This window comes from Cyphellophora attinorum, assembly GCF_001299255.1.
Source record: "Cyphellophora attinorum strain CBS 131958 chromosome Unknown Contig37, whole genome shotgun sequence".
In the NCBI taxonomy this organism is placed as follows: domain Eukaryota; kingdom Fungi; phylum Ascomycota; class Eurotiomycetes; order Chaetothyriales; family Cyphellophoraceae; genus Cyphellophora; species Cyphellophora attinorum.
The window spans coordinates 189,544-216,289 of NW_017253265.1; the positions used below are offsets into that span (position 1 = coordinate 189,544).

Genomic DNA, 26,746 nt, shown 5'->3' on the forward strand with positions numbered 1-26,746 from the left:
TGAGGACCGCATAGACCACAGGGCTCCGCAACCCGCAACGTCCAAACATCGTGGCCTCAGGGCATCGTGAGCAGTAATTCCCTGCCGCTTGCTTTCCCAGAGCCAGAGCACACTCGAGACAGCTTGAGAGGCGGCCATAGTACCTGTCCGCCATGTCCGCTGGCGGATCGGAGCGCAATGAGAGCTTGGCAGTCGATGTACGAAGTGCCCGTTCTGTGCTGATCAGTCACTCACAATGATAGTCTGCTGAGGTGCCATTCCCAACGCCAGGAGACGACGATGGCAACATCTATGCTTCTTCAGTCCAGTCCGGTGTTTTCAATTATGTATACGCAAATGGAAGGCGATACAACTCCTACCATTCTGGTGGGTGGGTGGTGTCAGTTGCAGCGCTATCAGGCCGAGACATTCCATGCTGATAAGGTCCAGACCCAACGACCAAAGCGAGCAAGATCGAATGGACCTCATGCATCATCACTGGAAAGCCATGCTCGGCGGAAAGTCGCTGCGATTCGGCGACCGTGTTGAAAGGATGGGCCGAGTCCTAGACATCGGAACAGGCACTGGTATGCTCCGCCCCGCGAGCTGTGACTCTAAGTACTGGGCGTTTGCTTCGAGCGCCTACCTTGAATTGTCGACCCGTAGAGCCTGCTCATGATGGACTTTTTGGCCAGGGAGGGCTCTGGGACCTCAGCACTGTTACGCTGATCAACTTGGTGGGCTTGAGATGAGCCTCACTCGAGCGTCAGTGCCGAAAGTTGATACCTGCTCGACTTTCTTGCCAGGGAGGGCGCTGTAGGGAGATCACCCAGTGCGCCCAGTCGCGATCAGCCCCGTCGGGAACCAGGAACGCCGGCTAATTGAAGCAGGTCTATGGGCCATCGACGTCGCAGATGAGTTTCCAGAAACAATGGTGATTGGGACAGATCTTTCGCCGATCCAACCTAGCTGGATCCCTCCTAATTGCCATTTCTTCGTGGACGACGCGGAGTCGATGCCGTGGGAATTCGAGCACAAATTCGACGTGATCCATTTCCGCTCGATGGAAGCAGCCTTTGCAGACTGGCCAGCCATCTATCGCCAAACGTTAGACAACCTGGAACCTGGAGGAATCGTCGAAAACCAGTCTCTGGAGACGTGGATCTTTTCACTCGATACTGAAGTTCCGCCAGGAATTATGGAGTGGCAAACATCGCTAATAGAGGCTGCTAGACGCTTTGGAAGAGACATGGACATCTCATCGCAGCACCGAAGGCTGATGGTCGAGGCGGGCTTTACTGAAGTCGAAGGTATATCGAGCCCTTTTGTAGACTGGCTGTACAACATGAGCTGACATACCATGCAGAGGTGACATATAAGATCCCTCTCGGGCCCTGGGCGAAGGGCGACAAGGGACTCAGTGAGATCGCGCTCGCAGTGGCTCTGTACGCAATCGAGAGCTATTCTCTGGCGCTTTTCACCGGTCAACTGGGCCTGACTGTAAGTAGGTTCTCTTGTCAGGGCCCGCCCAAACATCACTACCCAAGCTGTGACTCTGAGTACTGGGTGTTTCCACCAAGTCGACCACCTTCCATTCTTGAGCCACAGATGCTGCACATCATCTATCTCTCGTCCAGGGAGGGCGCTGAGGCTCTAGCACAATTCCCGTGATCGAGCCAGTGGCCGTTGAGATGAGTCTCCCTCGACCTCATTGCGAAAGAATGGTATCCCGTGGACTTTCTCGCCAGGGAGGGCGCTGTAGAGGAAAGCCCAGTATTTTCAGTCACTGATGGATACCTGAAGCCCGCCTGCTAACGATGAAACGGGCAAAGACTGACGCGTGACAGGAACAACGGACACGAGAAATGATCGAGAGAGCTCAAACAGAGGTCTCAGACTTGAGCAAGCATTTGTATGTGATGGAAAGAATCACTTTTGGCAGGAGACCTCGACCTACTGAGGCAGAACCAGCTGCTCAAGAGATAAGATCCATGCCGCTCCGAGGACCTGCGCCGTAGCATACAAATGGTGAACTGCGTGAAAAGAAGTAAAGTCTTCGAGTAAACTCGAAGCTTCGAGGTTCAACCCGAGAAAGGCGGCGTTCTTGGCAGACCCCACCTTTCCGCCCGCAGATGAGGCCACGGTGGGTGGGAGTCGACAACATGTCTCCAGCAGCATACACAGTTGCCTAGTCAGACGCTTCACGCTGTCTCTATCAATATTTGAAGCGGAGGGATATCGATCCGCCACCACCTTCCTCACAAATATTGATAGCACGGCGTGCGCGACGCCGCTCCTCCGATGCGCTCTCAACCTGTTCGATCATGCTGAGATAGTACAAGTGCAGGAAGGCATTTTTGATAATGGAGGTAAGTCTGCGCGAAAAGCCATGAACACGTACCCGCTTATTTCCAACGCCGAGCCGCTCGAGATATCGTCGCGGGGCCATGTCTTTGGCGCTATGCGCTGCACATCTCGGTCGTTGATCTGCCTCCTGCGGCGTGTATATATGTCTGACTGTGACAATTACAGGCGACGTCCGCCCGGATGGCTTCGCGAAGTCAGTTTGAGGGCTTCTCGCCTCCGAAGACTACTCTACAGCGGTTTATATTCAATGCCTGCGATCCTGTCTCGAACTATGAGCCAAACCTGGCACTCAACCTCGAGATTGTGGACATGATCAATGCCAAAAAGGGTAGTGCACCCAGAGAGGCTGCCTCGACCATCGTTCAGCTCATAAATCATCGCAATCCGAATATCTCCCTATTAGCGCTAGGACTACTCGACATCTGCGTCAAGAACTGTGGCTATCCGTTCCACCTCCAGATTAGCACCAAAGAATTCCTGAACGAGCTTGTGCGCCGGTTTCCTGAGCGCCCGCCAATCCGTGCCAGTCGAGTTCAGAACAAGATCCTCGAAGCGATCGAAGAATGGCGGAGCACAATATGCCAGACGTCCAGGTACAAAGAAGATCTCGGCTTCATCCGAGACATGCACAGGTTGCTATTATACAAGGGATACATGTTTCCTGAAGTCCGGCGAGACGATGCCGCGGTCTTGAATCCCAGCGATGTAGGTGTCCTGCAACGGCTGAGGGACCCTGCTGACCGAGACAGAATCTCCAATCTGCCGAAGAGATGGAGAAAGAAGAGCGCGAAGCACAGTCAGCGAAACTGCAGGAACTGATCCGGAGAGGCACGCCGGGCGACCTGCAGGAAGCCAACAAGTTGATGAAAGTCATGGCAGGCTACGATACCAGGAATAAGACCGACTACCGCGCCAAGGCTGCCGAAGAAGTCATGAAGATCCAGCACAAGGCTAAGATTCTCGAAGAAATGCTGCAAAACCACAAACCTGGCGAAACCATTGGTGACGGAGATGTCTTCGAGGTAAGTATATGCCGCCATACGTGTACCACGCAACCCAGGCTCATTGCATGACAGGAACTTGCTTCGGCCTTGGCGAGTGCGCACCCAAAGATCCAGAAGATGTGCGAGGAGGAGTCCGACGACGCCGAAGCTGTCGCGAAGCTGCTCGAGATCAACGATAGTATCCATCGTACCATCGAGCGATATCGACTCATGAAGGCTGGCAACGTCGTTGCAGCGAATCAGATCAAAGCTGGAACACTCGGCACAACTACTGGAGTTGGAAAGAATGCTGCGAATGAACTCTCACTTATCGATTTCGATCCGGAGCCTCCAACTCCCTCCGCCGATCAAACTGCCAATGGGTCGTTACTGGATGGCGCAGGGTCGACAAGCGGACCGTCTCGACCAACTACTGTCGAGGATGATTTACTTGGCTTGTCGCTGGATGGCACCCCGGGTGGAATGATCTCCCTTGGACCGAGCTCGACCAGCGCAACCACTGATATGTTCGGCACTCCACAATTCACAAATCCGCCGCAAGCATCGATCCCCTCCTTCAGCTCACCTATGGCATCGCCTCCACCACAAGCATCACCAAAGCCACCAAACTACGACGCCTTCGCCACCTTAACAAGTGCAGTTCCATCCTCGAAGCCAACAACACCACAACCTAACCTCTTCCAGCAGCAGCAGCAGCAGCAGCAAAAAGCCACACCTGTGGACCCCTTCGCGGCGCTCGTCTCCGGGAGTTCCCGTTCCAACACACCGTCAGGGTCAAGGCACGTCTCGCAAGCATCAAGTGGCCAACAAGCCTCCCTGCTCGACCTCTCCAGACCTTCGGCGCCTGCCGCTGCCCCAGCGGCCTCCACAGCAGCGGACGACGAGTGGACATTTACATCAGCCGTCCCCTCGGAACCCGAGACAAGCAACGTCCAGGTCCACAGCTCCGCCATCGGTATCAGCTTCCAATCTCGCCGCCAACAAAATCAGTCACAGCCGAACACCCCAATCCACATCACTGCTCACTTCAGTAACAACTCCCAGCAACCTATAACAGGCCTCAAATTCGAAATGGCAGTCGAAAAAGCTACAGCCTGCAAATGAAGACGCAGACTTCTAGAGACATGTCGCCAGGAAAGCAGGACGCCGTGCAGCAGGAGATATTGCTAAGCGCCGTACCTCACGGTAGTGGTGGGAAAGTCAAGATGCGGTTCAAGGTCAGCTACGTGCTTGGAGGACAGCCGCAGACGGAGCAGGGCGTTGTGCCGAGTCTGGGACTTCAGTGAAATAGTTGATACGAAGACCTGCAGACCTGCTCGTACTCCATATGTTGGAGCTCGGGAATGATATTCAATGATATCTCAAATCTCACAAGCATCATCCACAAGGCCTCTCGGCTGAGCTATACCGCCATCGAGGTCTTCATTGCATGGACGCACCTTTGCTGCTACCGGTGCTTTGTGGCTGCCCTTCTTACATCAAATCGTTGCTGACAATATCTGGCTGCTCTACTGAGGAATCTTCGAAGTAGTGTACGAAGACTGTGGTTCAGATCTTGGGAATAGTCACGCACCAAACCCTGATGAAGGCCTCACTTGTCTCGAGCATGTGCGATCCCACCTTGTAGACTGCTTGCCCAAGGGCGTGACTCACCTTGTAAGTTGGTTGCTATACCGTCGAGCTTCAGCTTGCGATCTTGTTTCTCATTGTTGTGCTTCGAGCTCGCCATGCCAGATACCAATCGTGCTTGGGTCAGGCATACTTGCTCACCTTTTTGCAAACCTCACCGGAGCAGTCCTGCCTGATCTAGATGAGCAAAAACCTGATGGTTCAGCTGTGTAAACAGACTTGCGCGGACGTGCGCGCTGTACTGAGACAGGTTACTCCTTTTGCCCACTACCTCCTGCGTCTGCAAGCCCCGTCAGGTTCTTGTGGCATCGATCGATTGATCGAGTCCTTAAGAGATCACAAGCCTTGGCATATTGTGCTCACCTGGAGATGGCTGTTGCTGAGCCACCAGTATGATCGACGCGTCTCGAGGCGGTGCAGGTCGAGACGCGCCCTCCAGCTGAGCTGAAGCTCAGGCGAAGGCAGATGACTCCCACTACTTTGTGACGTAGTGGAATTCCGCCGTTGTACAGCCAAGTCGCTGCCACTCCGCCCTCACCTTTTGGGATAGCCAGCCATGCCGGATGCTGATAGGGGGCATGCTCGGACTCACAGTGGATATCGAGCGTTCAGCTGATGCTGGGTCCTCCAGTCAGTATTGATATCTCACAAAATTGAGTTGCTGGATCTGCGCTCATCGAACCTCCTTTCAGCTCCTGCCATGCGACATCCGAAAGGGGACGTTGTGTTAGCCTCTCGATGAGCTTTGGATTCCCCCGCAACACGATGTCCTTCTGTCGGTACCGCGTTCGGTACGGGCCACGCGCGGTATGCCCATAGGCTAAGACCCCTAGACTTTGCCATTATTCGGCTCCATGTGGGTGTGCAGCTGAAAGGCACGGTTCGCGGCGCGAGGCTGGGAGCTCCTTAATTCGCGTCCTTGATATGACTTCAGGCAACAGTGCAGCACGCAGCGATGCCGCACATGACCGGCCTCCGAGGCTTGACGCCGTAAAGCCGTTGCTGCCAGCACTCGAGCAGGTTTTGCGGTAGTTCGCGGAAGCTGCGATGTGTGTTCGGCCACTTCGGATGGCTGGTTGTTGGTGGATTGCGGCAGGAAAGTAAGGAATCTGCGAGGGTTTGCGCAAGCTGCAACATGTTCTCGCTTACCTTGAATGAGTAAGGCTGGTCATATTGCTGCCGGGAAGAGCCAACCACAACACCGTGTACTTACGAGAAGAACTCACCGTTTGTAATGGCACTGCGAGCAGCCATGAAAAGACGGCCTGGGTCAGTTGGGTGATCCAACGAGGTCGCCGCCTCAGCCTGGTTGACCATCGACGAACAGTCGCTTCGAGAAGTCCTTCCCCACTGAAGGACGGATGCTTTTCATGGGGTTCGTGACTGTACACCCTCGATCGGGTGTGCGCGCTGCGCGAATTGTCGTGCCTTTCTTCGTTGACTATCGACCGTTGTATGAACAGTCACACCTTCACTAGTTCTGACGAAATTCCACTTCCTGGAATTGCTAGCGCAGGTCGACGCTGTGATTGTCACGACGTTTCGACCCTCTGAAACTGTTGTAGCCAAAGGATTCCTCGTCGCAATTAGATAATAGAAAGGAATTTGTTTATTGTGGTGAAGACTTTATCCGTAAGATCGGGCGATGCAAATCGATCGACCGGCCGAGTCGGCCGAGTCGGTGTAGCTTCAGGTATTTGTTATATCAGTTTGGAGGCCGACTCGACCGAATGATACCTGAGTATACCAAGCAATTTCTCGAACCATGTCAGGCTAAAGTCGATCCTGAGATGTCAGAATGTGAGATCTATCGATCTTGCAGACTGTCAGATCTGACACAGGCACAGGGTGAACGGAATTGATCTTTCGGCGCACGTGGTGTCCACTAGGTGCCGTGACGGAACTGAAAGCCGTAGAACATTACAGGCTTGCAAGCTTATCCGCGACCGTCAGCTCTCCATCGCCCTCACACTGCGTGAGGCAACAGATATATCCGCAGGGAGCTTTACGGCAACTATCGTGAGTACCATGCTCGCATATGCAAGATGCATCGGCGTAACCTGACCGGGGGCTGCATCAGCCTGCATGAAATTCAACTCTGTGAGCCCTTTCAATGGCTGAGAGATCGGCGATCGCAAGACCAATAAGCCAAGCCTGGACCATCTTTGAGAAGATCGCCGAAAGACTGACCTGTGCTGGCATGGTTTTCGACGCTGACGATGCCGATCGATCTGTGATTGTCGCACGGAACGACGTTCCTCGCAATGCGAAAGGCAACTTGGTGCTGGAGTCGCATAAGTGAATGGAAACGAAGGTGCTGCGCAGCTTCACTAACGGCGCCGGCTAAGAACAAAACGTGCGACTGCTCATGACCGAGATCGATCGCGCGTAAGGATATCTCACGTCGTAGGCACCTAGGTACAGCTCGAGTACCTGCCCTCGCTTAGAAGGCAGGCGCAATCAGCAGTCTCTATGTGGTATCCGGACAGACCGAATGTTCGACCGCGCGCTCGTTTCACGGGGTTGCAGATCTGATCTCGTAGATCATTGATCTTATTTTTACTCTGCTGCAGAAACGTGCGATTTCATCACAGGCGTCTGCTATAATGTAGCCAGAGGAGCACCTCAATATCCACGGTTATGGCGAATGCCCAACCGTTGCAGAGTGTTGCGAAACGGAGAAGCTCTGACAGAAGAAACACGATCGCGCTAGTATCGACGCTAAGAGGGCCAGGGCCCACATCAAAGGGGAGCCAGCGGAAGCCGCACCTCTCTCCTTCTCTGATGGCCGCCACCATGATGAACAGAAACCCTCGCATTTCAGTTTTCAGAACACGAGTAGATCACAGCATGTCATCAGTGCTCGACAAAATCCGATTTCAAAGCATGCCTCGCTTCAGCGCCATGCCTTGGAGATCGGCCATAGTGGTTGCCTCTTGCGAAGGGCACAGCCCCCTCCAGCTCTGCGGTAAGAGAATTTCCCCGCCGATCCTACCGCTGGCTCTTACCTGGGTGGGCGTGGTCTCCAAGTGACCTGCCCATTGGGGCATGGTCCGCGGAAATTCTTAGGCGATGCAAACATGGGATTCTTGAAAAGACGGGAATTCCACATAGGCTCCTTGCCAGGCCTACCATGCTTGTTTCGGCCAACCACCGGTCTCTGTGCCGCCTAAATCCTCTGACATGGGGAGCCCGCGCTGTCAACCCCTCTCGGTCAGTTCACGAGGTCGGTTGGAACGGCCTAAGCGCTGCCAGGGTGAGCTGAGCCAGCGTCTCTCTGTCGGTTTTTCTAGCTTTGTTGCACACTGGCAACCGAGCAGAACGCAGGGTCCCTGCGCTCAGATCTCCTACCCTCATCTGCCTACTAGGACTCCCGATTCCTCCAGCCAACCCTCAACTAGCAGACCTCATTTACCTTTCTGGCCAGATAGCCAGCCATCGATCGCCAGAAGCCCAAGCCGGAGAGGTCTCCATTATTTCTGGTCCTGTTACTTCCGAGAACTGACGGCTCGTATTTTGGAGGTTGCTACAACTATCTTTCTGCTCCATCCCTCGCTCTCCCTCGGGCGTCTTAGCTTTCAACACCTCTCTTTTCCTTTCAGCCACCTTTCCATATCTTCGACACTCACCCTTTGGGCGTACTCGAATCATACAGCTCGCTATCGCAGCAGTTTGGACGTTGATAGTTCAGTCTATCAGCCATTTGGTCGCCTTCACGCGCCCCGAGAACGGAATTCGGAAATCCGCCCAGCTCGGCCGCGTTGCCTACTATAACTTTTGCCACCTCATGTTGAGCCTCTCCCGATAAGTACACACAGCAAGCAACACGACAAAAAAGGACAGCAGCTTCAGCCTAATCCATTCGTGAACACCTCGGCGCCCAGTATCCTGGCTTGTCCAGAGTACTAGCCCGTCGAGTCCGGATTCGGAATTGCAAACCATCGATACTGCTCAACAGCAGTCTTTGGTAGTTAGCTAAAACAACCAGGCACTTCGTGCCATACTCTCTAGCCTCGGTCTTGTTGCTTGCAGAAGCAACAGACTAGTTGATCGGCTCAAGCAATCAATCTTATAAAGATGCCTCCCACCAGAACAATTCCGCCTGCAAAGGCTGTGAAGACAGAGCGAACCCATGAGGAGAACCAGGAGAGGTAATGACTTCACTCCTCCAAGATAATATGCAAACTTACATGAGTTCAGGGCCTACATCGCCGCATCTCGCCGCAGTGACCGAAGTCTGGAAGCCAGAGTTGAATCTGCCCGCAGAGCATCAGAGATTCATAAACGGCGGACAGGTCGCTCACTGAGAGTAACCGAGCAGGATGTTATCAATGAAGAGATGTACGAGGAAGAAGACGACGATCTGCCAATGCAATATCGTCGCTTGACAGCGCATCTCCAGACCGGCTCTGCAGACTTCAACCGACGACTTGCTGCATACTTGACCAACCAAGTTGCGATGCGAAGTGCTATGGAACAGATGGTCAACACTGGCTATCCAGCACAGTACGGCAACCCTCAATACCCGCAGAACGCACCGGGCATGTTCCAGTCGCCTATGTTGCCTCCGCAGATGACGCAGTCGCCCCAGCAGTCGTACCGAGCATCACCGTACCCATCGCCACATCAAGCCAACTTCCGTCAGCTTCACTCCAGAGCATATTCGATCAATGGCCCTATCACCACAGCAGGTTCAACAAATGCACGTCCAGGCATGACCGATCGGCGTATGTCGACACCAGGCAATGTGCCTCATCCCAGTCCTGGGTCTATCAACACGAGTGCTGAGTCGGATGCGGACTATATTCGCCAGACACAGTCTGCTACCATGCCTTACTCGTACAATATGCCATTCACTACGACTTTGCCACCGGAGTCGCAGCAAATGCTTGGGCCTGCTCTTGATCCTAACGATCCTTTTTCAGCCCAGCTCATGGCCGGCTCCGAGACATTCACTAATGTTGCTGGGTACCCATGGGCCGACATGTCGCACGGTGTGAAGGGCATGCCTGTTCATCCATCCGCCTGGCCCGGCATGTCCGCCACGCTGGCTCCATCTGCTCTGATCTCTACACCGACGTCTGCTGCTAGTACTCCTGGTACCTCGGCTGCTACCACAAAAGACTCCAACGCTCCGTCTACAGGCTTGGACTTCCACTTCAGTCAGGAGTCCAAAGGCTTAAACCTGTCTAACATCGATGGCTTCAGCAGTGACGCCGTCGACTCCGGACAAGTCACTCCTGGAGAGGGCTTCTGGGATAACTTTGTACACGACGGCAGCTGGACTGAAGAGGCATCCGCATCTAATTGATTAGCTTGAACCCCATTCATGGGGTTCCCATCGGCCACTCGCTGGCCTTTACCATCATTTCGAATCTCGCCGCAGATTTACCGACATAACTCCCCTCCTTCTCAATTTTTGACCCACGGAAAAGAAGGGCATTTTCGGTCCATAACGCATGAAAACAACATGCCTGGATTGTGCCGGGAATGTCAAGACGTGTTTGACACTAAACAGCTATTGCGTTTTGAGAGCGGGAATACCAGGCAAGAGCAACTAGGTTGCAGGGAGCAAACATCTCCCTCCCTAGTCCGAGGTTTTGTACACGAAGGGTGGGCGGGATGGACTCGTGTACAACAGCTGAGTGAGGGGCCAACGGGAATTTGTGGCGCTGATAAGACATGATTCGTCACGATTAACGACCGTTACGATCTGTTTGTTGAAAGCACAAATTGCTCTATACCCTATGTCCCAATCAATGAATAATTTTGGATTAAGCAGCTTCATTTTGCGCGTTGTGCTGTGTCTCCGGCCCGTTCTGCTAACAGTCCATCCGGGTGGTAGCATGACGCGGTCTGTGTTGGTAGATCTGATACTTGTGTGAGACCGGTAGACTGGATGAATATAAATGAAAAGCACCACGCTACTCTAACGGTGTCCTGCACCCTCGGCCAGGCCATACTGACTCGCAGGAGACGGCAATCGAACGGGAGGTGTCATGCTTAAGACTCGATGGAGAAGTAGTTAGCTGCAATGCGCTGCTGTCCGCCACCAGTCGCAACGTGACGAAGTCTGTGAACCGTCATGTGTTCGTTGAAGAAATCGTTTAAACTTCGTACATCCCACCCCCTGCTCGCCAAGGAATCGGCTCCGGAAACCTCACGTAGGACCTCGCCGACAATCAGCTCCGCGCAAACATCGATCAGGCATCAAGATAAAGTTGAGAAGCAGCGAAGCTCACTGCTGGCCAGTGTTCATGCTATATAGTCGACGCGGTTGATCAAAATCCGTTCTTCTTGTCTCACACGCCAACGTCGAGCAGCCAGACGACTCACATCATGGCCCTAGTCGAGAGCCTCCGCTCGCAGCAGATCACCGGCCGGCTCATCTTCCTGCTACTGACCGCAACCCTCGGACCGTTCCTGTTCGGCTATCATCTTGTAAATTTCAACGCGTCCTCTTGACTACAGAGCTCATTTGACTGACCATACACCTGCTAGGCCGAGCTCAACGCACCCCAAGATGTAATCACATGCAAGCGCAAATCCATCGCCTCCTCAACAACATCCCCCACCCTCCCACAATGCATCCCCATGTCTCCCCTTTCAATCGGACTCGTCTCCTCAATTTACACCCTGGGCGGCCTCTTCGGCGCTCTCTCCACCGGAACCCTCTCCGCCACTTACGGCCGCCTCCGGCCCATGCGCGCCGCCGCCATCATCTCCATCATCGGCGGCCTGCTCACCGCCGTCGCCCCATCCATAGCAATCATGTCCCTAGGCCGCTTCATCTCTGGTCTCGCTGCGGGCTCCGCGACGGTCGTGGTGCCGCTGTACATTTCTGAGATCGCGCCGCCGGGGAGGAAAGGGATGTTGGGGGCGATGACGCAGATTATGACTTGTACGGGCATTGCTGTGACACAGGTGTTGGGGTACTTTTTGAGCAGCGGGCAACGGTGGAGGGCGATTCTGCCTTGCGGCCGTGGTGGGGTTGGTGCAGCTAGTGGGGCTGACCTTTGTGAGCGAGTCTCCGAAATGGCTTGCTGAGCATGGGAGGGCGAGGGAGGCGAGGGGGGTGTTGCAGCGGATCAGGGGCGACTCCTACGACATCAAGTCTGAAACGACTGCATGGGAGGATGGAGAAGCCGCTGAGGAGGAAGATCCAGAAGAGCAAGGACTCCTAACCCAACAAACGACCGCCTCCTCCGCCGGCAAGCCCCATCTCGACAGAAATTCCACGGAAAACAAATCAATCCTCCAAGTCCTCCGCGACCCCGCAACTCGGCCAGCCACCATCGCCGTCATCGCCGTCATGACGGCTCAACAGCTTACCGGCATCAACTCCATCGTCATGTACGGCGTCACCCTACTCGCCTCCCTATTGGCCTCCTCATCCGCCCTCCTCAACATCGTCGTCAGCGTGCTGAACATGTTCGTCACGATCGCCTGCTCCCCACTACCGGACCGCTTCGGGCGCAAGACCATGCTCTTGGTCTCGATCGCAGGCATGGGCACGTCCTCCATCCTCCTCGGCATCGGCATCCGCGCTCCATTCCAGTACTCTCCGCAGTGGCAACGCTCCTATTCGTTGCCTCCTTCTCAACAGGTCTCGGACCCGTACCCTTCATTCTGAGCTCGGAATTGGTCAACGCAGACGCGGTGAGCAGCGTGCAGAGCTGGGCACTCGCAAGTAACTGGATCGCAACCTTTGTGGTGGCGCAATTTTTCCCTGTGGTGAATGAGGCGTTGGGGAAGGGCATCACGTATTTTGTGTTCGCGGGCTTTGGGGCTTTCTTCTTCATGTGGATCTCGTGGTATGTGCCGGAGACGCGGGGGAAGACGGCAGATGAGGCGTGGGGCAGGGTGGGTGAGCGGGAGGAGTAGGGAGACTGAGGATTCGTAAAGGCCGGGGGAGCAAGAGCCATGGGTCGGGCAGATCCCGGAAGATCGTGCCATTGGAAGCTATTACGGGATTGTGTAGAGGATCGAGACGCGCTGTACGCTGCCACTGCGTCTGTCCATTGGGGCCATAGGTTGTCGGTTGAGCACGAACCAATCCCTGCAGGATCTGAAAAGGCTTGTCCGGTACGCAAATTCACAACACAATCTGCAGTGCTTCCCCATCTCCCAAGTTCCCTTCTCAGCACTTTCAGATTAGCTCCTTCCCTCATTGAACGACAGAAGTCGCAGTGGTGTGGGCAGCTCATTGGACAGGTTAAAGTCGTAGTGGCGTAAAGGCTCTCATATGCGAAGGACGACGGCTGTCTCCAACAAGCCTTGGAGAAGTCACGAGGTTTACATAAACACTTTCAGCCGGCAAGATTTCTGAATATCTCTGCGTCTCTACATCATCTATAGCCCAGTATGTACTACCATGGTCAACAAACGTGCTACCGATCCAGAACGAGCGGACGACGGGTTGAGGCCCAGAAGAAAGCAAAAGTTGTCTGATGATCAACTCCGGCGGAAGCGAGCATCGGACCGTGAAGCTCAACGCGTGTCCAGAGAGAAGACCAGGTGTCATGTGGCCCATCTTGAAAGCATCATTGAAGCTCTTCAAGCCGGTCAAGATGATCGCGTGCACCTTCTAATTGAGCAAGTCAGCCAGCAGAAGACAGAGCTTTCACGTCTCAAGAATGCGCTGAATTCTATCTTCAAGATCGCTGAAGTCAGCAGACAGACGACTGACTCACTGCCAGTACATCGATCCAGATCGAATTCGACGCAGGAGCATAATGCAGGTGATCTTCTGGACAGCAGAGCAGAGAAGGTTGCAGCACCTCTAGCTTCTCAGTTTCGCAGCAATTTGGAGTCTGGTCAACAAGCTCAGCCGCCGGTGCTTACCGCGGGCGTTACAGAGCTTACAGCAAGAGCTCCTACGGACACAGAGCTGGAGTATCCTATATCGATCGCGCAGCTTGCTTCCAGCATCATCAAGAGGAAAGACCTGGACGGTCGCTATTGGTTCCTAGCCGGAACTCTGCTCAGTCATCTCCGCAAGACACGGGGCGAATACCCGCTATCGACAGCCAGCGACGAGGACATCGTGATCAGAGCCATATTCGAAGGCTGGTCAGCCGTAATCGAGAGGTATCCGCTCGACCGAGGTTTTCAGTGGTTGAAGGAGCTCGATGAGAACATATACTTTTCCGGTACGGCAGAAGGCCGCCTTGTTCACCTGCGTAACAGCCGTTTGCAATTCCTCCATCAAATGCAACCCGATGCGGGGTGGAACCATGCGCTGCCAGAGTTCTTCGCACCAGGTCCATTACAACAAAACATGGAGCATGATCCACTTATAGAGTATTTTCCTTGGCCCGGTTTCCGTGAAAGGGTTCTCTTCTCGCCCCGCCGCTACGCAACTGATCAATTCATGGGAGCACTGGCACAGAATGCGAGGTTTGAGTGGCCATACGATCCCCATGACGTGTTTATCAAGGATCCGGTCAGTGGTCTTTACAGCTACTCGGCAACATTTCAGCAGAAAGTCATGGATTTCTCGTGCTACACAGTCAAAGAGTCTTTCTTTGACTGCTTTCCTGAATTGCGTCAGGACATTCCTCAGTATGGTGTCCCAGCTGTTGTCAGATCAGTCTGTCTTACGGATGAGTCTGGAAGTCCAGACACGGCGCGACACGAACATAGCTTCCCATGAGGAAGCATCGTCGATCTTTCTCCCAGAGAGTTCTCCAACGCGGCTCTTGGTTTAGTTGAGTCGCTTCGGCATCAGCTGAAGAACAGTGCGACCATCAACTTCGACATCGAATGATGCTGTCCCGTCCATTTCTGCAGTCGCTTGCTGGCCCCCCAGATCATACACCTCTCCTGGTCGCAGTCGCTTGAAGCCGAGTGGGAAAGTGCCCGCTTCCTTGCCTGGATATAACACCAGGTCTACGCTGTCTCCGTCTTGTGAGTATGCCTTTGCGACCAGAATGTCTGGAAACGGCACGACGTCCAGGATTGGTCCTCGTTGCACACTTGGCTCCGGACCCTTGGTTGCCATTTGTACCCAGTCTTGGAATCCAGCCATTCGACCTCTCATCGCCGCTCCTTGTTCGATAGTTGAGAGTCCCTTGTTCTTCAGAGCGCCGGTCGAGGTTGTGAAGACCGGATGATATTCTTCATCAAGCTGACGCAGCATTTCATCGCGAAGCTCCAGGTCGCCAAACTCTGCAGCCGCACCGGCGAATGTCGCTCGCATAGCGCCCACCCCAGATTTGTAATTGCCCGGATCGAGCTTGTCTGCTCCGATCAGATTCACGAGATCGACCTTGCCATTCTTGTCTTTCCTGACGGCCTCCTTGACAGTGAAAGCCCAGTTGCGGTGAGCAATGTGAGGCAAATAGGATGCACAAAGAATCGAGTTTGCGACATCAGAAAGCTTTCCGGCAAGACCTGGGATCTAGGAGAAGTCAGTACCGATCTTCACATTTCATGTCGAGACGTACCGTAAAGCCTGTGAGCTCGCTCCGAATAGGCAGAATGCTGCCATCACGATTCGAAAACTCTTCTTCCAGCGCTGCTTCGAAGCGCTTCTTCAGCGACGAAGCATAGTTGACACCAAGCAGTCTTTCGGCGTATACCATGCCGCTGATACCGACCAGATTACAGATGGTGTAGATCCAGTTTGGTTCACAACTGTACAAGCAATATGGACCTTCGTCCCAATTTCTCTTCGCGGCGTCTGCGATCGCTTTGAAGTCATAAGGATATCTGTGATTCTTATCGACCTCAAAGACAAGACTGTCCTTCTGCGTATACCGGTCGTCTCCCGAGGTGGTCTGGTAGATGCCAAGTGCTTGAAGCATGTATCCGGAGACCATGATATCGTCCTTCTTGATTGGGTCCCAGTCCGTGGTGAATTTACCCCACAACGACTCCCACTTCCAGAAGCCAACGACGCGTTCAGTCAAACTCTTCTCGATGACGTTTCTCATTCCCTGGGTCAGATAGCCATGGAAGTTGGGCGCATAGATGAATTGATAAACGCCGAGATCGCTGACAGCCTCATACAATTGGTAACGGATTGCGGACGTCTGAAATTGGTCGATTACATCGTGGTACGAAAAGTCGTCTTTGGCGGTATGAGCCAGTTCCAGAAACCACTGCAGAAATCGAAGAGCGCGCAGATCAAGCTCACGAGAGCCAGGCTCGTGTCTCTTGCCTGCAGCTTGTGACTTCTGTACAGTTTCAATGAGGTAGGAGTTGCGTTCCTCGCGAATGGATCGAGACTCTGCATTCGCAGCGTGCGTCACATAAGTCAAATATGCCACGCCTCCAGCACAAATAGCGGTCCAGAGCGGCGCCGCGCCGTCAAACAACGATTCTCGGGCCAGTAAGCCTGCCAATGCAGAAGTTCCGACCCAGAACATGACTGGGAAAGCGACCCCTCCAGCACCGAACCAAGCGAACAGCACCAACGGGATCAAAGCTGTCGAGACCAAGAGACCAAGGATGGCCGGTATGGTCGCGACTGCGAGAAGGCCGGCACCAGGAAATAGCAATCCAAGACTGCTTGCCCGGACTGCGGGAGATTCGAAGGTATAGAAGGAGTAGAGGCCACTCAATGCCATGAAAGCATACTGCACAAGGGTGCGGCCCTGATACCACCACTTTACAGTGCCAGACCCGGCCTTGTCTGGTATGAGGACATCTGGCGGCCGATCAGTTCGAGGTGCTTATTGATGAGGCCATAGAAAGCTCACCCTTCCAGGCGAAATCGCCCACTATTGATCGTTCACCGAACTTTTCATTGTTGGTCAAAGCCTTGCCAGATGATCTGGTCGTCCTGGTGAGGGTCTCGCCTTGTCAGCAAAGTTCCTTGAAGGAGAGCCATTCTTACTTCTGTCGCCATGCTGGAAGGCGGTATACGACAACACGTCTCCTACAGAAGTCCACTGGACTTTAATCAAAATATGATCGGTATGCAACCCCCCTAAATATCCCTTACTGACTCGCATCTCTTGACTCCAGATGCATACCCGAGGTCAGCATTCTGAATCCATGCGTTCCCTTTGCGTATAAATCTGATCGCCATGTGCGCAGTTGTACCAACATTGAAAGGCTATTCCTGACCCCGGGTTCTGGCCATTGGCATTGTGTTGCGGGGAAGTGGATCTGGCACAGGCTGGGGAAGTGATGCGATTCAGTGAGTTTGACTCAAAGTCTGGGACTATGCTTGGCTGCACGAACTTACTGCCTGGCATTGAATAACCTCGAAGCCTTACGACTAGGACTCAGAATGAAGTGCTATCCCGTCGCTACTTCGCGTTCGACGTTCGAGCGGCGTGAGAGCTGTATCTCAACCTTTGCTCGATAGAGTGATTAGACATACCATCGACCAATGCCACGAAACATTTGCAGGGTCATTCGAAGCACGTACACACTTCCGGCATCAGCTCCACGGCAGCAGAAATCACGGCAGCACATATGCGGTACCCCTTGAGTCAAAATGGCATGTTGTATCTTCACGGCATACTTTATGAACCGCATGATCAAAGCTTGCGAAGTGCTGAACCTCAACCTCATCGAGTCTCACTACAACAAATTTCATGATGGACCATCAGATCTCGACCAAGAGACAGCAGGCTCCGATGTCGTTGTCTCGAGGATCTCAATTGACGGCATGACATGTGCCGCCTGTACCACCGCCATCGAAACAGCCATTACCGCACTTAAAGGCGTTCAACGAGTGACAGTCTCGCTACCTCTCGGACGAGCCACTATCGTCCATCATAGCAACCAACCCACGCAGCACGACCTAGTGGCCACCGCGGAAAATGCCGGCTACCGAGCAAAGTCAGGCGAACCAACAGCAGCTGAAAATCTTCAGATGACCCAGCAGACCCTTCAACTCGCCAAGCTCAAAGCAGCGCTGAGCAGCGCCATGACTCTTTCCTCAATCGTCGCGAGTCTCGACTGGCTGGGCTCGATCTCATGTCTGCAATCATACCGCCACGTCTTTCAGACTGCAACGATGATTCTGGGCGTATACATCCAACTCATCTCCGCGTCCTTCATCCACAAAAGTGCGTTCTCAAAGACCCTCACTGCGCCAACAATGGACACGCTCATCAGCCTTTCCCTCCTGCTCGGTCTCGCCTTATCTTTCTTCAACATCTCTCTCTTCGGCCTCGACACCGCCCAAACGTATTTCTCCTCAGGCTCCTTCCTCGCTCTCGTCATTATCGGCGGTCGTTACCTCGATCATCTCCTCCGCAGGCAAAGCGCCGCTAATCTCTCAGGACTATACAGACTACAAATCGAAAGCAGCATGGCCAGAGTCCGCGCTAGAGCCCCCTCCTTCATTACCACCACAAGTTCATCCTCATCCACCACCTCATACAGTCTATCACATCCCACACCAACAACTCTCATCCCTTGCGCCCTGCTCCGTCCCTCTGACGAAATCATAATCCCGCCCTCCACGATCATCCCTACCGACAGCTACATCATCTCCGGGCACAGCATCATCGACACCTCAACCATGACCGGCGAGTCCCTCCCACGGAAAGTCGGACCAGGTGATTTCCTCATGTCTGGCACGAGGAACCTAAGCTATGAGCTCGTGGCTGTAGTGGCGACCGAGCAAAGTCAGAGTGCGTTGGAGATGCTAGTTGAGAGCATTGCGGGGGCTACGGAGTCTTTGTCGCCATCGATCGATAGCGACGCTACTACCGGCAGTCAGGAAGATTATCTGCTACAGAATTTCGTCCCATCGATCCTTGCACTCACACTGCTCTCCTTCATGGCCACGCTTTTCTTCTCACCGGCCCACCTCACTCTTCCCCTCAAGATCAACATCGCAGCATCCAGAGCTATTACGGTCCTCGCATCAGCGTGTCCGTGCGCGTTGGGACTTGCTGCGCCGAGTGCGGTGATGGCGGCGGTGGATGTGGCGTTCATGAGGGGAATTATTGTGAAGGATGGATTGGGGACTTTGAAGAAAGTGAGGGCATTGGGGAGGGGAGGGAGGTTAGTGTGTGATAAGACGGGGACGTTGACGCGAGGGGAGCTGACTGTGGTGAGAGTGGAAGGCGACGTCTCCGTGGGGAGCATCGAGGAGAACACTGGCGCCGTTGCTGGTTCAGGCGTTGGCGTTGGGTCTGGAGTAGTGGAAGCTTGGCAAGCTCTGCTCATTGCCGCGGCGGAGAAGGAAGAAGCTCGGCGCCATCCGGTGGCGAAAGCGGTGTGGAATTGGGCTTTCCAGATGATGGATGAAAATACGAGAGTGCTGCTGAGTGCTGTGGACGTGAAGGAATATAACAGTGAGCTTGGGAAGGGTGTTTCGTGTTCAGCTCGTATCCCCAGGTTTCGCGTGGACGAAAATGAGGGTGTGGCAGAGACCGGAGGTGGAAACCGAGCTGCTGAGCGTGACATGTGGCATACCATCCACATCGGCACCGCCACTTTCCTCGCCGAGCATGGCATACCCCTTCCAAACTTCCCATCAAGATCTACCTCCCATATTGCCCATCGAGCAACAGTGGACGAGGCAACAACAGTCCACATTTCCCTCGATCTCACACATCTCACGACCTTGACCCTCCAGGACACGCTCCGTGATAACGCCGCCAGCGTTATCTCAACACTAAAAGCCCGCTACGGCATGGAGATCACAATGTTGACAGGTGATGTCTCCGCTGAAGCCAAGAGGGTGTCAAGGGAATTGGGAATTGAGGTATTGAGCTCGAGGGCGTTGCCGGGTGAGAAGGCGGACATGGTGAGGAAGTTGAAAGGTACGCAAGGGAAAGGCCGAGAGGTCAGTGAGGGCAATACCACAGGCAAGCCAAGGGATAGACCAATGGTGGCGATGCTAGGCGACGGTCTCAACGACGCTGCCGCTCTCGCTGCCGCTGACATTGGCATTTACCTCTCGCCTGACCTCGTCAACACTACTGCCAACGGCGGATCAATTCAGGACTCAACCTCCACCATCACGCTGACTTCACCCAACCTCTCCCGCCTCATCGATCTGCTCATCATAGCCCAGAAAACAGTCAACGCAGCGAGATACATGCGGTTGTGGGCCGTGTGGTATAATGTTGTGACGGTCGCGTTGGCCTTGGGGCTCGGTGAGCGGTGGGGCGTGAGAATTGATGCGAATGTGGCGGGCATGATGATGGCGGGGAGTAGTGTTGTGGTCGTGGGCAGCGCGGTCGGGATCAGGTGGGGGCTGGAGAGGGCCTGCGAGATGGGGATAAAAGGGCATGGAATGAGATAGGTGTGTGTGGAGAGGGCGTGCTGTGACATAGCGGGTGTAGAGGCTTTTCGAGGTGGGCGGGATGTGTACGCTGCCGCTGCATCCTGGACGGAGGTCTGGTTCACGAGTGAGCACGAAGTCAACGGCCAGAAATGGTCAGTTTGAGATTCTGCCGGAGCTGGGCGCCATATGCAGTACGCCCGCACTCACAGCACCAGCTGCAGTTCTTCCTCGTCTACCCAGTCCCCTATTCCGACAAGGTCATTCCAGTCGGCACGCCTGTCGCCGCCCACGCTATCATCGAGGTCGACCTGAGCACAAGTCGAGTGTGTCGTGCCATCGCAAGCTATCGACCAACGTGAGCGAGGTCTCTCTCCGCTACACATGAGTTGGTGCGGTCCATGATCTGCACTCACCGATGGAGGCTTTGAACTCAGCCAATCTCGCCGTCCTGGAATGGAGGACTGCCGCTTGATAAAGTGCTGCTACTGCAAGACCGACCATAATGATACCGAAGATTATGGTTGCGATTGTTTCTGGTGTTGCTGGGGCCATGGTTCAGGTACCTGGCTTTGTTAAATGCTTCCACGGCAGTTCGAGGCGGAGATGGTATGTGCTTTACATTCGGAGAATTGCGAACAAGTGTCTCTGTGTTCCTCATGCGCACCATGACGCTTCGGACACAGCTTCATACTTATACCTGGTATGATCGCATTATTTCGTGGCTTCTAATGAAGTGAGTATCAAACCTATGGGAGCCCAATCGCCGGCAGCTTGCAGCAACAGGGGTTAAGGTACACCAACCCAGCGGGCTGTGTGTCCTGTACTGCTGTGTGACAGAAGCGCGCCAATCATGACGGCGAGTACAAAGCCTTGCTTCTATCCCCGGTAGCACTATTGGTACGCTTCCTGATGAGGCTCTCATTGGACTGACAAAAGTTGCAGTGGCGTAGAGCTGCAGCTGCTACTGGTCAGTTCCATCACTCTCATGAACGGGGCGATCGCTCTCATAAATGGGGCGTCTGCTTTGCCAAGCGCTCCTGCCTGATCTTGTCATTGCCTACCTTGTTGAGCTGTGCTTGACGTACTTGTTGCCTTGTCGAGAACCGAGGATCAAGTTCGCGGCAATGACTCCTTTCGACTGGGAGGTACAGTTTCAACGGTCTCGTTAGGACCTGGATCAAATGGCGCCTGGAGTACTACTTCCACGGCCTCCATGCGGGCGACCTGATGACGGTTCGCGCCAATGGTCTGGCGCTCTCAATGGCGCCAGACCGCCAGACACCGAGCCTGGCTCTGCACTAGGCAGTACACGTACACCAAGCATTCGTCTCGCTGTCTGGAATGCACATCGTGCCATTATTGAGGAGCTATATGTCAGACAGGACATGAATCTCGCCCAGCTCAGGCAGTACATGGCCACAGTGTACCACTTTTATGCGACCACTGCCATGTTCAAGCGTCAATTTGCTGTTTGGAAGCGGTGGAAGAACTACCGACACGGCCAGAAGAAGCAGATTCTGGGGCATCTTGCGTCTTTTGACACCATGTCTGACCGGCAATCTGATATTTCGGGCGGTGACAAGTATTCAGCGATCATGGTAAACGACCAGCCGGTCAAGTGTGCCCGTCTGGTGCGGAAAGTGCAGCAATCGGGACGTACTCGCCCATTGACGCCACCGCCAGGGATCAGTAACACTGACTTGTTGCGCGTGGTGTCCACTGCCAACCGCGACAGCACGGAAGTCCTCCTGCATGCCGTCTCAAGGTATTATGCTTGGTACTTCGATGCCTCCGCGGCCGTCGTCCGGGACTATACCTTCCGTGGACCTATGAACGTCGTCTTTCCGCACATAGCCAGCGCTCGTCGGGTCATCGCCACGGACATTCCCACGGCTATGGCCATGCTGAATGTTGCTTCCGGCAGCGTGGCTGCTGCGATCCAAGCAGCACCGTTTCAGCTGCTACAGCACATACTTAGCGAGCTGGGTCAGTGGCAGTGGCCTGACACTGCCGCCGCCAGTGCAGCCAGGATGGCCATGATGAGGTTCATGTGCTCCATATCCAGCCGCGTGTGGGGCGCACATCACCCTCTGGTCAGTATGCTGAGATCGCTGATACGACATCAGAAGACGACGGACGACAATCGGGGTACACTTCCACCTATCATCTCGCTGATCAGTACCACAAGTAAAGCCAAGATGGCCGAGCCCATAGAAACAGCCATCAACGTGCAGAACTATCTTGGAGATGCCCTCTTCCACGCTGGAGACCTTGATGGCGCGGCAAGCATCTACTCTGGCATCATCCGGCTTAGCAGTGGCATCACCACAGGTCGACATGACCGGGCTCAATGCTCGTATCAATCAGACATTTATCGCACACACCACCGTGGAGCACGCCGTGCAATGAAGAATCTGGGATGGGTCCGCTTCAAGCAAGGCCTACCTGCCGTTGCGCGGCCCATCTTCCTTGAAGTGCTGCATCTTACGGAGGAGGCCTATGGGACAGTAAATGGCGATTTCGAAGGTGTCAGTACGTGTCGCTATCTTGCCGTCGTGGCCGATGAGGGTAATGAACACGGTTTGGAGGATGAGGCAGAGGCGTATTTCCGCCTGGCGTTCGAAGGTCTACTGCGGTATTCTGGGCCGGACTCGAGCGATGTATGGCGGTAGTGGGGATATCTTGAGGACTGTCTGGCGAGGCATGGGAAGATTGTTGAGGTCGCGGAACTGAGGGCGAAAAATGGAGACATCCTCCTGCGGTGGCAGGAGAAAGAGTTGAAGAGTGAGACATCTAGTGTATGAGCGCAGGAGTAGTGATCCCACGGAGAGCAAGACCTCAGGGTTATCCTCACCCGGGAAGCTGCCGGATGTGTACTGCGAGATGTCCGACCCGCAGACGCATGAAGTCCTGCCTGATTCGATGGACCTCCAGGAACAGAAAGTATCTCCCGAGCTGGCAGACCTGACTCATCCCAACCAGAGCACCAGCGGCTCGGCTCGAATCCGAACGAGCGGTCGTCTCGCAGCGTGCATCACGCATCAGGCGATTGGCTCATATGGCCCTCCAGGCGCGCAGCGAGTGCTCCAGAGAAGGGCTTTTGCTGACGATAGGGAGCCGTTGCACCGAATACATGGATGTGACATCTGCAGGATCCGAGCGGACAGCATGTGGAGTGTTCCTTTGGGGACACTAAACACGTGAGGCTAGCTCAGTCAAATTTCATACTCCGCAGCCATCCCGTTGAGAGCGGCACGCGGAGTCTGAAACGCTCACTGCATATGCACGAGCCGAGCAGAGTCGCGCACCGCAATGACCTCGTTCATGCAGCTTCCGAGCGAATTTGACATCGGAAATTGCTCCGTAGGTCAAGGGAATAGGTAGGACGCTCTAATACGACAACGTGAGTTCCGTGCTTGCTGGCTATTTTCCCTCGTGCGCGGTGAATATTGGTCGATCATGATGCTGTGGCGGTGCCCTACCGCGTATTTCTTGCCTAAAGCAGTGATTCTCGCCGTAGAGGCGTTCTGGAAATACGGAGGAAGCTTTTCGACATGCACGATCCGAGATCCTAGCGCTTGAAGGGCTTCGGGCTGGTTTGACGATCAACAAGCTTCATTCGCATCGAAACGAAGTTGTCCGAAGCAGATTAGTCGATAACTTGAAGGAAAGAGTCTCCTGCCTTCATCTGTCGCGTGCAGGAGGTGGTACTGCATTCATGGGGCAATGATGCAATGAGTCTGTCTGGCAAGCTTGACCAGCGAACCTGCAACGAGTGCTGTAGTAACAGACAGGGAGCTACAGTCAGCGCTCCTCCGAGCTAGTGGGCCTTGCCGTGTATGCACAACCCGAGATCTCACATACACGATCTCGGAATATGCATGTAAATGTGTATGCTATATGCACGAGCCGAAGAAAAGCGGAGCGCGAGTTTATGGTTTCATCGTTCGTGTCATGCACAATGCGAGCCACGACTGACGTACAACGATCCGCGAAGCGGAAATTGATGTTCCGCGGGCAGTCTACGTATATTGCCCATCGCTGTCCTCATCTCGCATTTTGCATTTTGTGACAACCTGGCGCTATGATGAATGGAGGCAACGAGCACACATCGCTTCCTTAATACCATGCAGTGAATGATAGATCGATCAAGACAAGCGGATGTCTTCCCAATCAGCGTCATCCCAGTCGAGAGCCTCGCCATACATGATGCCGTGTATGTAGGCTTCACTGATCAGCAGAAAAGTCCCGTCAGGCCGTGGTCTGATCAACCACGGTGCCGCAGCACCCTGGAACAGGCAAACAATGTCATCCTCCCGAGCAGAAGGGGACACCCATCCCAGGTAGCCCTTCCGAGTTCGACACAAGGCCGCGGTCGAGAACAGTACGTCCAGAGCAAGTCCGTATTCGACCTGCCTGGTTCGGAGGGGTTCTTCTGCTAGGTGCGACTCGTCCATTATGGCCCCGTCGCTTATGGCCTCGTCCAAGTAAGAGCTGCCGAATCCAGATGATGCACGGCTATATTTCTTATGAAGCGAAATGTGTACATCACAGATTGCTAGTCGCCACCAGCATTCCTGGGCAGACTCACCAGAGGGGTAGCATCCGCTCTCATTGACGCTCTGATTGACAAAATCACTGCATATGCCATACCACTGCTTGATAAAGCCTGACTCAAATTTATCCGGCGACTCGCCTATCAGGACTGTGCTGACAGAGTCCAGTATCTTTCCTTTGAGAGTCAACGTCAGCTCGTCGTCGCTGAACGAGAATGCCGGGCTCGTCTTTCCTCCGGCGCAATATATGTCGTTGAACTTCTGCAAGGATCTGCCGTGGGTAGGTCCTCTGTGTGAAAAGTCCGGTACCCAGGATGGAAGGGACTGTTTCAAAGTCGAGAATGGGCGGCGACAGCTCAGAGCAAGCAGATAGAATACTTCCAGCTTGCTAGGCTCTGAGCTGACTCGAGTCGCCGCGGAGAAGACCTGCGCTGTTGTCAGGTGATAGTCGGGAGTCAGCACGGAGCCCGGGGTATTGACCAAAGACAACAATGCATATACACAGTCGCGAGGCTCCGAGGTGTCGAATCGGCGGCACGTGGTGTGGAGCAGGAATCCCAAGCCCCCCAATTTCTGTCTCTCCGATAACAGCTTCCTCTCCTGCCAAAACATCCTCCTCAAAGTGTTGAGCGGGATAACCTGCTTTAACGGCTGCATAAGCCCAGCCCAGTCTGCGGGCGGGCTGTTCTGGGCTTCACACAGCAGAGACAGTCCCTCCTTGCGGAATGTTGAATCTCCGCAGCGTAGAATAACCTGTGAAGGCAGCGTGAACTCCTGAATGATCCACGTCCGCGAGAACCAGTCCGACGCAAAGATACCAGCCAGAGAGTCGATGATCACGTCACTTGTCGACGTTTCGGGCCAGAATATCGCATCAGCGACGCAGCGGTACTTTTCGTTAATGCTGATTGCGTCGTCATTTTCGAGTAAGTCACACAGGTGTAGCAAGTCCAGTGCAGGTCGATCGCTGTCCTTCTCTTCCCGCAACCAGACCACTGTTCTGCTTGACTTCTCGTAGATCTGATTCATGAGCTTCACCTGCTGATTCCGTTCTGGTATGTTGTCTTGGTTGATTGTCAAAGCATCGATCCAAAGCATTTGAGCTTGGGCTGTGTCGCGCAGATACTGTAGCGCTGTGTACAAGTTATGTCGAACACCTTTGGACACCCCATTTATGCTTATGGTGTTGGTCAATACTGGCTCGCCCCAGGTGTAAGAAAGTGCCATGTATTCTGGTTTCGATGAAAGGCGCACTTCCTCCAGGCGGCAAGATATTGGACTGCCACGGCTTCCCGGCAATAGAGTGAGGAGCCTTATGCTATCATCTTCCTTCAAGGCTTGGTAGAGGTCTGACGACATGATTGTCTAACGATGCAAGGCCGAACGCTTTCATTGCGAACGCATGATACTCATGCAAATTAGCTCGAAAGGTCGTCAAACTTAGCAGTCGATGACAGGGATCTCTGGCTGAGTACTGAATATTCGGCTGCCAAATTTGCAGTGTCTACACAGTAGGCAGCAAGAAAGGCAGATCGTGGCCAAATCAGCCTTATCTGATGAAAGCGCCCCGCTTGAGTGATCCTCACGGGAAGACGAATAGCGGTTGCAGCGCAGCGCCACGGCGCCATTCGCCAGTCCGGGGGCACTGCAGCCTGGCGCAAATGATCCAAAGTTGCAAGGCGTGGCCGCAGATACTCTGGAAGACTTGCCAGAAGCAAGGTCGTTGCCGCTGTAGACCGGTACACGGTGCCCGATGGCGGATAGCGCAGTAGGGACCGCTCATGTATAGCGTCTGCCGCTACGAAATCAGTAGTGTCATCATCGATATCTGGCGCAATGTAATGGATGGCACATTGTCAAAAGAGAAAGAACGGAACATCATTGATGCTAAGAGAGGTGCATGTGGGGGCGAGTCATCCGGCGTCAAGTAGTGGATTCCGTTTCGTCGCCATCTCTAGCTGCCACATTACAGGGTTGGAAACAAATTGAATCTAGGCAAGTGCCAT

General features: G+C 54.0%; 8 protein-coding genes across 8 annotated transcripts; 6 read left to right on the plus strand and 2 right to left on the minus strand.

The window, feature by feature from the left end:
* Positions 1-152: 152 nt before the first annotated feature.
* Positions 153-4,454, plus strand: AB675_1289 (putative ADP-ribosylation factor-binding protein C25H2.16c; the record flags this gene model as incomplete). The annotated part of the gene is made up of 8 exons (XM_018141167.1): positions 153-197; positions 243-379; positions 430-566; positions 870-1,289; positions 1,346-1,479; positions 2,512-3,051; positions 3,096-3,368; positions 3,423-4,454. The coding sequence occupies 8 exons, from the start codon at positions 153-155 to the stop codon at positions 4,452-4,454; spliced, it is 2,718 nt and encodes a 905-aa protein (XP_017995670.1).
* Positions 4,455-9,056: 4,602 nt separating this feature from the next.
* AB675_1290 (uncharacterized protein) lies at positions 9,057-10,290 on the plus strand (the record flags this gene model as incomplete). Its single annotated transcript, XM_018141169.1, has 2 exons — positions 9,057-9,130; positions 9,180-10,290. The coding sequence occupies 2 exons, from the start codon at positions 9,057-9,059 to the stop codon at positions 10,288-10,290; spliced, it is 1,185 nt and encodes a 394-aa protein (XP_017995642.1).
* A 1,028-nt stretch (positions 10,291-11,318) lies between these two features.
* On the plus strand, positions 11,319-12,863 carry AB675_1291 (uncharacterized protein; the record flags this gene model as incomplete). Its single annotated transcript, XM_018141170.1, has 4 exons — positions 11,319-11,420; positions 11,481-11,911; positions 12,003-12,596; positions 12,647-12,863. 4 exons carry the CDS (start codon positions 11,319-11,321, stop codon positions 12,861-12,863), a joined length of 1,344 nt encoding a protein of 447 aa, XP_017995653.1.
* A 490-nt stretch (positions 12,864-13,353) lies between these two features.
* AB675_1292 (uncharacterized protein) lies at positions 13,354-14,634 on the plus strand (the record flags this gene model as incomplete). The annotated part of the gene is made up of 1 exon (XM_018141171.1): positions 13,354-14,634. The coding sequence occupies one exon, from the start codon at positions 13,354-13,356 to the stop codon at positions 14,632-14,634; it is 1,281 nt and encodes a 426-aa protein (XP_017995705.1).
* A 51-nt stretch (positions 14,635-14,685) lies between these two features.
* Positions 14,686-16,833, minus strand: AB675_1293 (uncharacterized protein; the record flags this gene model as incomplete). The annotated part of the gene is made up of 4 exons (XM_018141172.1): positions 14,686-15,381; positions 15,428-16,632; positions 16,685-16,778; positions 16,822-16,833. The coding sequence occupies 4 exons, from the start codon at positions 16,831-16,833 to the stop codon at positions 14,686-14,688; spliced, it is 2,007 nt and encodes a 668-aa protein (XP_017995716.1).
* Positions 16,834-17,430: 597 nt separating this feature from the next.
* On the plus strand, positions 17,431-20,543 carry AB675_1294 (putative copper-transporting ATPase PacS; the record flags this gene model as incomplete). The annotated part of the gene is made up of 2 exons (XM_018141173.1): positions 17,431-20,136; positions 20,400-20,543. 2 exons carry the CDS (start codon positions 17,431-17,433, stop codon positions 20,541-20,543), a joined length of 2,850 nt encoding a protein of 949 aa, XP_017995648.1.
* An 822-nt stretch (positions 20,544-21,365) lies between these two features.
* On the plus strand, positions 21,366-22,856 carry AB675_1295 (uncharacterized protein; the record flags this gene model as incomplete). Its single annotated transcript, XM_018141174.1, has 1 exon — positions 21,366-22,856. One exon carries the CDS (start codon positions 21,366-21,368, stop codon positions 22,854-22,856), a length of 1,491 nt encoding a protein of 496 aa, XP_017995697.1.
* A 1,476-nt stretch (positions 22,857-24,332) lies between these two features.
* AB675_1296 (uncharacterized protein) lies at positions 24,333-26,099 on the minus strand (the record flags this gene model as incomplete). Its single annotated transcript, XM_018141175.1, has 1 exon — positions 24,333-26,099. One exon carries the CDS (start codon positions 26,097-26,099, stop codon positions 24,333-24,335), a length of 1,767 nt encoding a protein of 588 aa, XP_017995703.1.
* Between the last annotated feature and the right edge of the window lie 647 nt (positions 26,100-26,746).